Source organism: Desmodus rotundus, chromosome 5 (genome assembly GCF_022682495.2).
Source record: "Desmodus rotundus isolate HL8 chromosome 5, HLdesRot8A.1, whole genome shotgun sequence".
Lineage (NCBI taxonomy): Eukaryota > Metazoa > Chordata > Mammalia > Chiroptera > Phyllostomidae > Desmodus > Desmodus rotundus.
In genome coordinates this window covers 125,444,916-125,461,475 of record NC_071391.1, presented here as the reverse complement: position 1 = coordinate 125,461,475, position 16,560 = coordinate 125,444,916, and the positions used below count along the sequence as shown (strand labels likewise).

At 40.2% G+C, this 16,560-nt stretch overlaps 1 protein-coding gene across 10 annotated transcripts in view; it reads right to left on the bottom strand.

Annotated features, from left to right (window-relative positions):
* Window positions 1-5,148: 5,148 nt before the first annotated feature.
* Window positions 5,149-16,560, bottom strand: part of SOCS5 (suppressor of cytokine signaling 5) — a 66,964-nt gene continuing 55,552 nt past the window's right edge. For 9 of the 10 annotated variants that reach the window (XM_053924240.1, XM_053924239.2, XM_053924238.1 and 6 more), the window contains one exon: window positions 11,792-15,902. In XM_053924240.1, the coding sequence (XP_053780215.1) occupies window positions 14,280-15,890 (1,611 nt within the window). In that variant the 5' untranslated portion in view covers window positions 15,891-15,902 and the 3' untranslated portion in view covers window positions 11,792-14,279. Of the gene's footprint in view, window positions 5,895-11,791; window positions 15,903-16,560 lie in introns of those variants that run through there. The other variant, XR_008426853.2, reaches the window with a different exon arrangement.

The window sequence follows — 16,560 nt, the reverse complement described above, 5'->3', positions numbered from 1 at the left end:
TGCTATTACCAAATGTGTTTTTTTCGATACTGTATGTTGAAATGAGTAAACATTTGGAAGAGCTGCATAACTTGGTGAACTAATACTTTCCAAATGACCAGTGCGTGGTGCTTCAAATTCAGAGTGCCGAGGAACCACTGGGTTTTAATGTAATGATTGTACAAGTTCACCGGCAGTGGTTCAGATTTTACTTTGCAACGAGCCTTTATGAAATCTCTGTTTGCTGAGTTTTGCTCTAGTATCATTGAAGAGTATCCACAATTATTTGAAAAGTCTATTGAAATACTCCTCTACTTTTACAGCTACAAAGCTATGTGAGGCCAGGTTTTCTTCATATTCTTTAGCCAGAGCAACATATTGCCACAGGCTGAATCCAGAGGCAGATAAGGATAGCCAGATGTCTTCTATTAAGCCAGATAGTAAAGAAACTTTCAAAAATTAAAATGATGTTGCTCTGCTCACTGAATTTTATTTTTCAAAATATATCTTTTTCAAAAAGTGTTTTTTATGTTAATGTATAATGGGTTATGTAAATGAGAATGGGTTATTATCTTAAAAAGAAATATACATTTGAATTTCAGTTTTAATTTCTAATATGGTAAATATTGATAAATAAAGCAACAAAAGCTTTGGGGGGGTCATCAAAAGTTTTATAGAGTGTAATAGAGTTTTGAGACCAAAAAGCCTGAGAATCACTGTCCTAAATTGATGGGAACCCAGGATGTGTTGGGAACTAGACTCCAGTGGCCTAAGGCAACTAATTCAGAAATAGACAAGGGCACACGGACCCAGGTGAAAGGCCACACGACCGCCGTGCTTGACTGTCTGGTGGGCTGGAGCACAGCCTGGTAGGGCTGGGCCATGTCCTTTCTTGCAGGAGTCATTGATTGGGCACAGAGAGTTCCTGGGATGGGAATATTCTTTTTCTAAGATATGAGGTTGGGACATTACAGATGGTTATTATTATTTTTAACCGCATATCTGACATAAAATTATTTTTATTCAGTAACAGAATAAAATAACCATAGGATCAAAAATTGTAAATCTTTTAAACCTAAAAGAACTAGAATCATCCAAACAACAGATCAGCGGTGAATTGGGGTCAAAACTATGCTCTCCTCAAAATTTTTCTAGTTTATGGAAAAAAACAAAACAAACAAACAAAAAGCCCCATGGTGATAGCTTTCTTGAGCTTAAAGGATAATAAAATAATTTAAAGTAGAGTTGGGCTTCAGTTCCAAGCATATGGCCGGAGTAGTTTGTTTTGGAATTCCCTTCATTCACCTTGACCTTCCTTCCCACACTGCCAGACTTGGGGGAAATGTGGGCCTCTGCATTGAAGAGCACACACACTATTACTCAAACCGGACCCAAGGACAAGACATGCCCTTAAGGTCACAGACCATTAAAATCAAAATACCACTTTCTTTGGCTTGATCTATATATTGTAGTGTTCAGCTACAACCCTTAAAAGGGCAATACAGTTTTCAGAATGTTGTTAGGAACCGCTCCAGCGCAGGTCCCAAGGACAAGATCCTCAACACTTTGTCTTAGAGAACAAAAGCACCACCCTGGTATCCATCGGCATAAATAAATGCGCTCAGGAGGGACAGCTCTGTGGACTTTTACCTATGTCCCACTGTCTCTTGTCTCTTTCACAGAAAAAACTTTATGCTAATCAGGCAGAAGCACTTTCCTCCTTTAAGTGATGCACCACAGGTCTCCTGAGCCTCACTTCTCAGTGAATGGCAGGCCTTCAACTTCAAAGCCAAATTGACATCCTCTAAACCCCCAGCAGTCCTAGAATCAGATGTGAATGGTCTCTTTATGGTTTAAAGGTTAGGGCATATAATCAGCAGAATGATGTAACAGGCCTGAAACTGTTGAGTCTCAATTTGAAAATTAATAAAGTTAGAAATTTTGACTATAAGGCCGTCAGCTAATTGAGTCATAGGGTTATAATAAAGCACAGTGACTTTCTATTAAAGCTTTTGACATAAGGCAAGATAAAACTAGCAATTACACAACGCTCTCTTTCTTCTTCAATTCTTCCAAATTGAAGAGGTTTGGGTTTTAGGTCAAAAGACCATGTTTTATGCGTTTTAAATATATGCTTAATAGATATTTAATTACTTTATTTTTGAAAATTAATTCATTCTTTCATCCACTTACCGAGTGCCTGCCGTGAGCTAAGCGCTGGGCTGGGCACCACCAGGCAGCTGGGACTGTAATGGCAGGTCTCCGCCCAGGGAGGCCCACGGTGACCACTTAGCAATGGTTTCGGGCATGAAACGGCGAGTGGCGAACCAATATGATGAAAAGGGATGCAGGGAGATTTTTCCCGAAGTCTCAATCATGAAAGGAGTCCCACTGGTTTCAAAGTCTCAGCCAGCAGTTGATAACAGTGTGGACTTCCCACAGGGTGACACAGCTGCAGTCATTTGTATCGGTGGCACAAGACGGCTACACACAGGTCTTAACTTGTATGTGTGTACACATGTGCACAACCGTGTGTGTGTGCGTGCACACGTGTGCACCAGTCCTATGGTCGTAGCCAAGGTTATAAAACAGAAGGGTGCATTTAGAGAAAAATAATTAAACTTCAATAAAGCTTTTTTTGTGGATTGCCACATTTCTACCAGGATGGAAAAACATGAACTAAATTTATAATAACTATACATCTATTGATTCCAGAGATAAATTCTTTCACTTTATGGGAAAACTAAAACCTTTTATGAGCATTGAAGTAAAAATTTGAATAGAGTTATGGTTGGCTTTATCCTGCTTCCAAGTAATTTCTGAGCAAGAAGTTTTATAGATTTATTCCTCATGAAGATTTAGAGATAATGTTTCAACATTTTGACTATGTCCTTCAATCAAACCCCACATTAAACCAACAGTATATATGGCTGAATTTACTACATTTTAGTCAAGCCCTCAGCAGAACAAAGGAAGACCAATTGTCATCAGCAGCTCTAGATTTCAGTTCCGCATTTCTACTAATGGAATAATATGTAGGATGGATGTAAGGATAACGAAAACAGTAACAACCTGTACTGAGCACCTACTATGTGCCAGGCACTGTGCTATGCACTTCTCAAGGATTATGCAATATGGTCCTTGCACACCACCGTGAGGCGGGTAGATGAAGAGGATGAGAAGAGTTAAGAAACTTACTGGTTAATAGGCAGCTGAGCTGAGGGGCACCCCAGGCGGTCTACCAATAGCTACGCTGCTATGAAATTAGAGTTTAGCAAAAGAAAAATGTTATGTAAAGAACAACTTTCTTAGCTTAAAAATTATTTTAAGTAAATCTCGGTCTTAACTCGTATGCACAAATTACAGAATGTTCATTTTTCTAAATGCCACAGAGTTCTGAAGGTGATCGGTGCTATGTCTGCCGTTTCTTCTCCGAGATGATTTTCAAAGCATGATTCTGTGAGACAGGCAGATATTTTCTTTTTGACAAGAAGAAACATAAGCCAAGGGGTCACTGTGATTTGACCAGAATGGCATGAGCGGTGGCCAAATCTTCTAACCTGAAGCCGGGTTTGCTACTTGCCCCACACCCCAACTCCCTAAAATCTCATACAATGTTTCTTTCAGGTTATTGTTTTCCGCTAAAAAAAACGCTTTTAGGGCCCTACAACTTAGGAGCTGTATGTAGTTTCACAATACAGTTACCTCCAAGGACACAAGACGGGCCGTTGCCAGGGTGTTTCCTCAGGCACTCATTTGTTCTGGGTACTGTCCGTGGGTTTTCCCATTCACCGCGGGAAGGCCATCATATTAGTCGCGTCCTTGTCTTTTTTAAAAGCTACCTGGTGGCTTTGTGCCCACACCACTGGAGACAACATTTGGTCCGTTTGGTCCGTTCAAACATGATCGCGAGTCCCCTTGGGTCTCTTCCCTCCTTGAGTAAGAACGAGGAAGAAACAGTAATCCTGCACCTGCCCACGAGAGGCGCACTTCAGTGCACTGAGGCTCTAATGACAACGCGTTTGGAAACGCGATACCGTTTGCGAGTGTTCCTCCATTTCCAAAGCAGCTTTTTTTCGTGGCTGTACTAAAGGTTCTAAATACCTTACGATGTTAGTATAAAAGCAATTACTTCTATCTATCTAGTCATCTATCTATCCACCCACCCATCTATCATCATTGTGTTGGAACTCACTAAAATCTACCCAAAAAACTTTGGAAAAAATATGCAGGTTTAAAAAAATATCAACATATAAAGAAGATAGATGATTTGAACACTGAGTATAAAAGCAAAATTGGGGAAACAGATGAAGGGGTGGGGGGAGTAGAGATGTGTTCATTTGATTTTATCACACTAGGTGCCCTGGATTATGGGTATTCAGGCAGAAAACACAATTTATATTTTGTGTAAGAAATCTACTCTGAAACAACTTTCAAACATCTCAGATATGGCATATTTCCAATTTCTGCTTTTAATAAAAGATATAACTGCATTCTCTCAAATACAGGTGTTTTCAAAAGTCCACATCACGCACGCCTCTTTGCTTTTGTGAAAGACCCACATTAGTACCTGGTTTTCCTTACTGAAATCAATCCAAAGACGATTTTTGCTTTTATGATAAAAGACAAAAAGTGAACAGATCACTCAGTGTTTGTTTTGCAGTGAGCCATCATAGAGGTAGCGCACCTGGAGCGGTGAGCGCAGCGCCCCCAAGCTCCTTCCCCAGGAACAACAGTCAGCACGTTGGTGTCAAGCAGCCAGAGCTTTGAACTGGGTCCGTGAGCACCTGTGCTTTATCCCCATTTACTTTGTGTGTCCGTTAGCAAGACACATGTTAAGGTAATTGCTTCTTCACTTTCTTCCATTTTGGCTTATGAAAGGTTTCATAAGAACCCTGTCCTTTCAGACAGCAGGGAAACCTGTATCTAGGTGTACTTTTATCATCTACAACGGTGTATTTCATTTAAAGTGCAAGTTGTTCAAGAGGAACTATGTTAGTGACCTGTTTTTGCTACGCAGCTGTGGCACATTTGCAGATGCTGATCCAAATGCAATGACAAGGATAACTGATCTTACTACCAACAAAAGTACTTTGATTTAAACGTACAAGGTTGGTTATGTTTGAGATAAGTAGATGATGGGTAAAGAGACAGTCAAGGAAGGGTATAATGGTTTATTTGTTTGTTACATACATTAACTCACTTATTATAGGCTAGCAATGTTTCAAATCGTGGAGCTCCTACTGGTCTTTCAAGTCCTTCAGTCTTCTGATGGCAGACTTGACCGTGACGGTGGACGCCAGCCACTGTTTTCCTGCAGGAACCACAGTGCCAGATCCGCACAGCTTGTCTCTTCATCTAGTTTTGCCACAGAAGGGTCAAGTGTACTTGGTGTGCAGGCTGATCTCAATTTTCTCCACCATTTTCCTGAGGGAGGGGCCATAATGGGTCCTGGAGTTACCAACGATTCGGACTTTTGGTGAGTTTAGCCATATCAAGGCACACTTGGTCAGAACCCAAGAGGCAATGGTATAATGTTAATGGGTGTTGGGAAAACTCAGCTACCCAATTCCTGTTACATTTCTACCTTTTCTGAAAGAGGCAGAACAAATGCTGACAAGAAGGAGTCAGTGGTCCAAATGGGTGAAAAGATTCTAGAAAAAAGACAGCTGCTATCAATATCCTGGCCTAGATTAGTGTTTTCCAGAGAACGAAGCCTCCAGTGAGGGTCTCTGAAGGCCGAGTCACCAGAGGTGTCGAGTCCTATCTTCAAAGGGGAAGGCAAGTGGTTCCACACACTGCAGGCCGATGAACTTGGGATAACTTTGCACCACATTCTGGGGTGGATCAGTAAGGGCAGAGCTTGTGAGAAATAGAAAGGAAAGTGGCAATCTTCAGGAACCACGATGGGTAACCTAGTGGGACATGCAATAAGGTTGTCATATTTTTGTCTGTAAATGGAGAAATAAATACAAGTGGATTATTAATTCATTCATTTATAACAAACAAGCAGCACTGCTCTGTGTTAAGCACCTTACTAGGCACTAAGGATAAAACAGCAAACAAGACAGATATGATCTCTTCTCAGAGAGTTTCTGAAGGGAGAGTCAAAACCCAAAACTCAAATAAATATTTGCAAGTTTTTGTAATAAAAACTATGAAGAAAAGGCAGGGGGCAAAGGTAGAGAGTAATAAAGGGGAAATCTCCTTTAGATGGCATAACCGGGTCCCTCTGAGCTGACATTTAAGCCTAGCTACGAAGACTGAGAAGAGTCTATCCTGCTATGTGAACCAATGGGAAGCTGAGAATTTCGGGAGGGAGCAAGTGTGCAAACGCCCTGAGGTGGGAAAGATACGGAGGTGTTGGAGCCATTGAAAGAAGGCCAGTGCGACAGGAGAGTGGTGTGCAAGGGGAGAGAAGTGCTAGGGAAAGTTGGAGAAATGGCAGAGGCACTCCCAGATGGCGGGAGGATATGCATCAAGGAGACTCTAGTGGCCTGTTCTTTTCAACACTTGCATCAACAGTTTAGAATCTATTTTCATCGGTTATTTACAATCTGTTGTCATCTGGAGATAAAAAAAGGACAGAGTGTCAAAAGAAGTATTAATTTGGCTGACAAAATTAGGATCCAACAAGTACAGCGGGCTGGGGCTTAGGTTCTGCCTCAGATCTGTGTTTGAATTCTGGCATTCACTTTCTCTGTGACCTTGGACAAATCACTTAACCCCTCTAAGAAACGCATCAAAGACAAGTAGAGGATTAGACACAGGCAGCTCAGGTAACCCTTCCGGATGACACGGGTGTCCATCGCCCCGTCAGGACGTACATGGTTTGTTTGCTGGGCCAGGAAGCCATTATTTCCGGCACGCCACCCAGCCTCTGACAGAACTGTTATGGATCAAATGCAGGCCCTTATAGACATTGTGCTCATGTCGCCAATAAACTACAGTCTCTCAGCTTCTCTGTTTGAAGCATAGCCAAATTGTAGCAATTAACTTTGACTTTCTAATCCTATTATCTTTAGGAAAGAAATGGCTAAAAGTTAGGACAATATTTTAAAGATAACAATTTACAAATTTACATCATTCATAGTGTTGGAACTACTATATAAAAATATTTCTCTATTCTCCTAATGGTATTAAAGTTCAACCTCTATTACACCCAAGGGCACCTAAAATATTCATAACATTGGGTGGCAAAGCTTTAAATTATTCCGGTTTGATTTTTAAATGTATCTTAAAGGGTTTAAGAAAAGTACTATAAATTTAATGTCATTCATCCTAAAAAACAGAAGTAAAAAGTGGAATGAAATGCATAATTGTATGTATTTAAAGACAGATAAGATTAAACAATTCAGTGTTGTGGTTGATTTACATTGTTTAAAAAAATATCCTAAAATTTTAGGCTTCTATTTAGAAAGGGATGCTTAGTAAACGACTCGAGAAAGGATAGTATCAGGCATAATGCCCTACATTTCCAAGTGTAACATCGGCTACTCAATAAAAATTCAATGCAGTTTTCACTTACTAAATTTAAGAAACGAGAAAACTACAGCAGGTCCTCGAGTAACATTGCTTTTTTTATGATGCTGAGATGCCGTAGAACCTTAACTCTTATTTACATTAATTAGCCCATGGTCAAATTGGTTTCCTTACAGGTGACAACTTGCGGTACATCAGTCACAATAGGTCTGGGGGGATAAAATTCAAGAACTCCCTCTTAAAGCTTATTTTGCCACCTTTTCTCAGTTTTTTGTCAAGTAAATTTTTTGACATTTAAGTTTTACCTAATCTTCCTATTTTCTCTATGTAGGTATTGTTAGAAGTGATGTTTTCCTTATTTGATCAAATATTAGTTTTTCTTGCGTTAAAAACAAGATATGTATTCATATTAAAAGGGAGATATTAATTTGGCTTTCTCATGATTTGCTTAAATTTGAAGAAACTATGATGTGTTCAACAAAAACTCTCTTAGGCAAGCAAATTGCTTGCTTTTCCTTCCCCTGAATTGTGCTATTTTTCTTTTGCAGCGTCTCTCAGATCTACTCCGCAGTTCCATTCCAGGGCCATCAGTCTGGTCTAGGCGAATTTCACAGCGCTCCCCGCCTCCAGCTGCTGCTGGTCAGAATCCATGCTGCAGCTTTTGTTATAATTTCTAGTTCTAGCTTGCTTAAGAATCTAGATGAGGCCAGACTCTTGCCTTGTGTTCAAATGTGACAAGCAATGGAAACCCTGCCCGACTTCTGTTGCTATTTACCAGTATATTTCCCCACCATCTTCCAGGTCAGAGTTTTAGACATTTTTGTAATGAAACAAATCCAAGATACCAAATCGCCCTGCCTCCACGTCCGTCATGTTTCAGGTTTTCCTTATCGGCCAGGCAGGCAGTTTTTGATTAATTGCCTTTTGCTTGGTCTATTTCCATATGTTTGCATCATTATACTTTTATGCATTTGCCCGTGTCCTTACTAGTTTATAAATTCTGTGAGGTGAGGGTTCTCATCTTCTACTGAAATTTTATTTCAGGAAACCATCGGCAATCAGGCCTTTGCAGTCTCAGTTATTCTACCCACTGAAAGACCTGCCTCAAAGTCTGAAGTGACCAAAGGGGCCAAGGTCCGCACTGAATCAGGTGAAGAGCAGAAATTTGGAGTACATCTGAGTATACTCGCTAAAAGTGATCCAAGCCCTGGCTGGTGTGGTGGCTCGGTGGATTGAGTACTGGCCCGCGAACCAAAGGGTTGTCCATTTGATTCCCAGTCAGGGCACATGCTGGGATGTGGACCAGTCCCCATTTGGGCGTGCACAAGAGGCAACCACACACTGATGTTCCTCTCCCCCATTCCTCCCTCAATAAATAAAATCTTTAAAAAAATAAAAGTGATTAGAAGCCTAAGACCCTCCCCATCTCTGTATGTTATTAACTGTTAAAATGCATGGACAAATAATGGAAGGGAATAAATGTTAGAATAAATGTTAACAGCAGTCACCGCTGGAAGATTACCAGACGGGAGCTGGGAGGCAGAAGCTAGAGTGGGTGACAGTAGCGAAAGTGATAGTATGGACTAGGTTTTTTCTTTTTTTTTTGGTCCCGATTCTTTATAATTTTTAGTAGTTTCTAAATATTTCATAATGAACTTGCATTTTTCATATAAAAATTTGTACTAAAAATACACAAGTATACTTGACGTGGAAGGCAAGACGAAATTTGACATGGATAAAGTTTTAAAATTGAGTGCAAGATTTATGATCCCAGTATTTTAAAACTCTTTGAAAGGCAAGTCTCCCATTAAGTAGTTGGCTTAAAAAAAAACCTTATTGATGTAGAATCTTGAATTTACAAGATAAATGTTGTCATAATTACTTCCCCCAAAGAAATGCGTTACTCCATGCAAAGTCCCTAGCTGCTGCCATCCTGCCCTATGGTTTTAAATATTATCCATATAGTGACTCCCCATATTTCACTTTTTCCCTTTACATTCACACCTCCAATTGCCTACTCAACGTCTCCATTGTGATAATTAATAGAAACCTCGGAACTCAACATATCGAAGGCAGGATTCATATTGACCCCTCCGATTTGCTCCTCCCCTGGGTTTCTGAAATCTTAGCTAATGGCATGACCACCCTTGCTCAGGTCAAAAATTGGTGGCTTTGATTTCTTCTTCACATCTAACCCATCACCAAATCCTTTTGCGTTACCACCAGGAAGACATCCTGACCCTGCCTTCTCCCTACGACTACCACCCGTCCAGGCTCCCACATTTCTCACTTGTTCGCCAAGTCCCACTTCAGTAGCTGTACAAGTAGCCATGAGAATCGTGCTCCTTCACTCGTCTCACCATCTGGAGCAAGGTTCAAGTGTAGCTGCCCCACAGCCTGTTTCGAGCAAGGTATCCTCGTGGAACGTGAACTCGGGGTCAACTGGGCGGGAGGGGGGGGTGGCTAAGTGGCCCCTTGGCCTTCACTTGATCAGTTCAAGAGCTGTGCGATAGCTTCCCAAGTACCTGAGTGTGTGTGACTTACTGGGTAGCCGCACCTGGCAAGGTTGTCAGGATGACTGAGTCTTTTAAATGTTAAAAGATATGTTTTGAAAATAGTTTCCCTTATTTCATCCCACTATAGCTTGTTTTCCCTTTAACAGAGGAATAGAAAGCAGACCCCATCACTCCCGTACTTAAATTCTCCAATGGTTTACCAACTATTCAGAGTAAAACCAAAACTCCTTCCTATGGATTCGTAGTCCTCAGTGGACTGGCCCTTGTGCTTCTCTACAACCTTAGAACCTACCATTCCCGCCCCATCTCCCTGCCCTCACTGGGTTCCAGGCTAAGGGGCATTTTCTTTCTCAGCATATATGCTCATTCTTGCCCAGAGACTTGTTTTATCGTTCATCAAAATGTTCTTTGATCTTGGTCATTCTCTTCTCACCCCTCAAGGTTAGTATTCCCTAATGACCTTATAACTTTGTCTTATAGCCTAATGTAGACCCATCATCAAAAATGGTGACTGGCACATGCGTCTTCCATGAGTATTTGTTGAATGAATGGCTGAAAAAAGTCTATTCAATCAAACATCTGGGGCACCAAAACAATTGTGATCCATACTTTGCGGTGGCAAGCAACCCCTTCACAAACCACCCCCCAAACCAACCAACCACCTCCCACAAAAACCCCACCCCAAACCTCCTTAGACCATACCATTTAGAAAGTCTGTTCCGTACCAGCTGCTGCAAAAATCACGAAACAAAACCTGGCCTCATTGGTATGTAGTTCTTATGCATCCAACCAAGTGGTATTGCCCCCCTGGGAAACCCTTCTCACCTTCAAGTCAGCCCTTTGTGTGTGTTTTTAAATCGAACTTCATCTAGTAAAACTGTGTGTGTTGGGGTACAGAGCAAACGAACACACTCGTAAAGCTGCTGTGTTAACACACTCCCAGAGATAGGTAGAGTCTCTATCTTTCCTAGGAGAGTTCTGACCCACGCATAGCCTCCTTCCCTCCACCAGAAAGCCATTTTATAGCTGTCTTTGCTACCAAAATAAGTGGTCTAAGACCAAGCTCAATAAAACTTACCAAACTACTGTTTAGTGCCAAGGAGCAAAGGCAGGTTGGGATAAAAATGAATAGCAACCAGATCAAAAAGTCAAATAAAATGGTTCAGAAACTTTCAATTTGTCAAAATGTTCAGAAGTTATCAATTTGTATGGCTCAAGCCATTATAAATCTTATATAAACCTTCTAATAGACCTTAAGAAAACAGATTGGTTGTGTGGTATAATTATTGTACTTGGGCAAAATTTTTGTCTAAGATACATCAATTTAATTATGACTCTTAATAACTATATGAACCAAGCTGTTTCTTCTTCAAATACTTTTTTACTATGGTTAGCCAGAAAATACTGATGAATGCGTTCTCTTGTAAGGTGGCTGTGTTACAAACAAGACTAAACCTTAGGTGCAGATAATCAAATCTGAATGGTACAAAGATGAATATACATAGAATAAGGCTTCTAAATGATTTCAAATCAGACGGTAATATCATCATAAATGTATGTATGTCTGCGTACATATATGCACATGTAGAGAGGATGAATGAGTGAGTGAGTGGGTGAAAGAATGAGAATGTACTCGTGCATGAATCAGAGCAACCTGTCTTTGGGTCAATTACTTCCCCCGGAAGATGGGTCCAAACGTATAAAGAATTTCCTGGTGTGTATTAAAATGCACTTCCAAGAGACCATGAAAACACAAGTTTAGTTGACAGACTACAGTGGGATTTAGAAAAAGACACAGTGACTATAGACTAGGGTGCAATTTCATGCTGGTGATCTTTCTTTTTTAAAAGGTAAGCCACTAATTTTGTAAGAAAAAATTTTAAACCAAAAGTTGCATATTAATATTACACAGACTGAGACAGAAGTGACTTTCGGCACACTGTATACATGCTTAAACTCAAATACGCACACATTTAAAACGATTTCCATACAACATGTGAAAGTTCTGAAACACATAAAAGAATTAATATTCTCTATAAAAACTACAATTAGAACATCAATTTGCTATAAGCATATAAAACATCAAGTGCTTTCTTGGAGTCTCAAGTTACCTCTTTAAAACAAGATCTTGCCTGCATATATACCGTCTGTCTCCAAAAAGCAGTGTGGACTCTTCATTGTCAAGAGGTTTATTTTCCAGGTACATTATAAGCTCAAGAAAACAAACCCAACAATTATGCAATATAATTATGTCATAACAACTTAATTGCACATAATGCTTTAAAGTAGGTTTGGATGAAGTTCTCAAACACTTTGGTATATGTTCTTCAGGGACTTCTATTAGAAATAACAGGAATTATGAGTCCCTTCAATCCCCATTTTGCTTTAAAAATGGATAAATCTTTGGTTAAAGTTCTACATTTTGGGCATTTTTGAAATTAAAATGGTCCCCAAACCAATAAATGGCGCTGATATACAAGACTTCATTTAATCTGTTTCTGGTGCAGTAGGAAGCTATAGACACTCATTTACTATGACATGTCATTGATGGTTTCAATTTTTCACTTATAAGCAGAGAAATCAATCACTTTAGTCAGTATTTCTCTGTTTATTTTCTGTTATAATCTAAACTGTACAGTAATTTGCAGGAACTATATATACTGTTGCACAGTATATGTGATTATGATTGGAAAGATGTATAGCATTAAATTTAGAGTTAGCTTACTCAGAATAAGTCAGTATTAGACTGTACAGTGGGTTGCATTGACTATAGTAGGCTGTCGGGTAAAGCATCATTAAAAAACCCAAACCATTCCATTTACGAGAGAAATTGTTGCAAATGTATAAAACAGCAGATCTACAAGGAGAACACCAAACATACTTTATTAGCACAAAAAAGCAGCCATAACAAGGCACAGCAAGCAGAAACATACATTAGCAGTCAAAGGGTTAGTGTTGCATACAAATATAGCTTTTCTTTTCTGTAGCCTTGGCAATGGCCATCAGGATGTAAAATAACTTTCTGTAGCAGCAGGTAAGGAAACTAAGGAGCACTCACCAGTGGTACAGAGCACATTAACAAAAAGACACAAGAATGGACTCGACTACTTTAGTGCAAAATGTCTAGGACAGAACTGTAACTTCAGTTCAATACTAAGAAGCAAACACTAGAACTTGGTATTACTTCCAAAATAGCCCACTCAAGTAGTATTGCATACTATTCTAAGTGACAAAAAGGTGCTAAGTAAGTTATTTACAGATACAATGGTTGTACAGTACCTTTTAAATCTGCAATTTAGGTTTCAGATTTTCCATTAAAAATTAACTGCACTGAAATTCTACAAATTGTACTTAAGCAATTCAGCGATGAGCATTTACAACAAAGCGATAAATACTGCCATCCAAATTATTACAGTTTAACAATAATATCAACACCAGCAACCACTGCAGTTATTATTTCTGACTTGTTTGGGCATCTTCTCGTCTCACGGTCTTCACGGTTCACAGACTCGTCGTGGGCATAGGGAAAGATCCAACAGTGACAGACCAACAAGTAGACTGCACGTGCCAACTCTGAAAACCACACGCAGGACTACGCCGCAGCAGCTATTCCCAATGTGTTTTAAGTTAAAGCACTCATTAAAACAAAATTAACACCTAAGGCCTTTAAATAAAATTCTCCTACCAACTTTAGAAGTCTGAAATTTTAGGAACTACTATTTAGAAAAACTGGTTTACTTAACAGTACCTTTTGCAGAAGAGAAAAGGAGCCTGACTATAAACTATATCAACACTTAAGTGAACTGCACTATGCCCTTGTGGCCAGAAAATTGCATTTATTTTTTCTAAAAGGAAGGCAGTCTTTATTTTTTGGACTTGCAAAGCTTGATTTATAATAACTACAAACATCACTACTTTGGAAGGGTATAGAAAAATTCTTAGAAAAAATAATTTCAAACATTAGTCACACTGTTGAAATACTCATCCAATAGTAACGATTTGTTCTTCAGTAAGAAATAGAATTCTTCATAGCAAATGCCCCAGAACTGCCTCACTCGACTACTACAGCCATTAAAACCAACCAGCTAAAGCGGCCCGATGCTTCTGTAGCCTCACTGAACACCTGTAGTTCTATCCTGTTGTATCAATAGGCACCCCGTTTTTCTGAGTAACAGCAGATTGCATCTGACGGACACTAACACTAAGCTCACATACTTTACTGGGAAAAACTAACACTGATACGTGTGCTTGCTGTGGGTGCACTGTCTGATGCGCATAAAAGCACATCTAGGACAGGAGAGTTCACTTTGCCTTGACTGGTTCTCGTTCTAACCAGCGAACTCTAACTTTTTGTTTATAATGATACTCTTTTAAAAAATCCTGTAACATTGATGGTAAAGGGAGGCCATCAATTCCATCATAGGTAGTGCACCTGCAGATTACCGCACGGCAGATGTATTGCAAGCTAAAAGGAAAAGTCCTGTTTAGTGAGATAGTAAGCAATGGTTCAAAAAACATGCAAGAACTGGGATCTTTATAATGTTCCAGAAGTCCTGTTACAGTGGAGGAGTGAAATACACACGGGTCGTGAGCATCAAAACTGAAGTTGTGATTCCACTGTTCAATTCGGGCATGCAGGGATCTGTTGTAGCGACGGAAGCTCACAGAGAAGAGGTAGTCCTCTTGTGCGGAGTCCCTGAGCAAAAACGTGCCTTCGGGTTTCCCTTCAAGAAGGGCTTCTGCTTCATAACGGTCCATCACTCCCCAGTAGCAGGGGTTCCCTGTAATCTGAAGCAAATCGGGCACGAGGCAGTGAATGTAATCAATCTGTGTGTGGACTTTCCAAGCTCCCTGTCTGCTAACGTGGGCATGGCTGTCTCCAGAGACCTGACGCTGCTTCTGCCTACGTGACTGCAAGCACAGTGTGGTTGTGTCCTCTTCGGAATCACAATTAGCTTGTGGAATTGCAGAAGTGTCCCCACTTATTTCAGTCATTCCAGGAGCTAACTTTGGTCCCAGTTTATATAACGGATTAACCTGTGCAGTGGCTTCAAATGTATGTATTTGTGCATTGGGAGGGGGGTCAACCCCTTCTTCAATACTAAGACGCCTTCTCTCTCTAAGCCTATCTTCTTCATCTTCTGTAGAAACCAATGATGGATCAAATGTATCAAAAAACGTTGAATGCGGGCTCACAGGGGCTGTATGCTGTTTAATCAAATGCCATTTTTGGGCTAAATCGGAGCCAGCAGGAAAAGGGCATTTCTCAAGCATTAATTCAGAAAGGTGTATTTTTCGTTTATTAGAAAAAAGAGGCTTTGACTGCTTGTTGTAAGTTCTCATTGGAAAACACAAGCCCACAGTATCCTGCAACCTCTGCCGCAGAGAGCGACTTCCTACAGTTCTGCTGGAAACGCTGTCCATGTCGTGTACAGAGCTTACGCCGTACCGCCTCTCTCTCCTTTGAAGTCCACTTCGAGTTCTACCAAACTTTTTATCAGTGTCCAGTGAACTCTGGGTCTTTGTAGAACAGGAATGTTTCTTCTTCCCACCCCACGGAGCATGTCGCGAGTAGGAATCTCTTCTTGCAAGTCTTGTTCCTGGGGTGACACACGAATCATCATCCTTTTCAATGCTGATTTCCACAATCTGAGGAATTTCAGTGGCACAATTTGGGTTTCTCCTTGAAGAATTCTTTGAAGGGCTTAACCCCAGTTGTAAGGCAACATTTTCTCTTAAGGGACTGCTTTGTTGCTGAGGAGCTAGGTCTCCTACACTGACGTTTTTCTCTCTGATAGACAAACATCTGCTGGAGTTCGCGTCCACATTTTCAGTACGGCTTCCTCCCTCATGATTGAAGAGATTCTGACACCTGTATTTGAAATTATTCCACATTTTCCCCACTTTATCCATTGATTATAAGATCTAAAGACAAAAGAGGAGAAGAAGAAAAATAAGTTAAAGTGGTATGCAAAAACAGAAAAGGCAGAACCCGACCCCCTTCTCTCTGGAACTTTCAGCAACACTGGTCAGGAATTTGCCTTGCATTGTAAAGGGATGGGGCAAACCTTCTGTCCGGTGTCTGTAAGGCCACCAGGCCCTCCTGTGGCACTGCATCATTATCCAAGCTAGTCCTCACTTCCCGCTTCCTTTCAGATACAATACTCAGAACTCAGGGGAAAGAAAATAAGCCGTCTCGATTAAACTCTGGTTTCTTTTTCCCATGTATTAATCTAATTTCACTATGCAACTGATTGTCTCCTTACTTTGAGTAATTTAGGTACTTGCCTCAGGTATGAAAAGGGAAAATATATCGTATATTGTTGAAACATATCGGTATTCAACTTCTCAAAAGTTAGAAGCAGGACCACATTTGTGTAACACATTAAAATTAGCTCAAAAGCCTTAGGAGCAATCTTCCCAATTTCACTTACCAACTGCTATTCCACTCATCTAGCAATCTAAGCTTACAGGTTAATCACTTGTAAAGAATCCCTAATCCTATAATGTATCAAATTTTATCCATAATTTTGAAGAAGCAGTTTGAGTAGAAAGAAAAATAGGAGGAAAAAAAGACAGTATT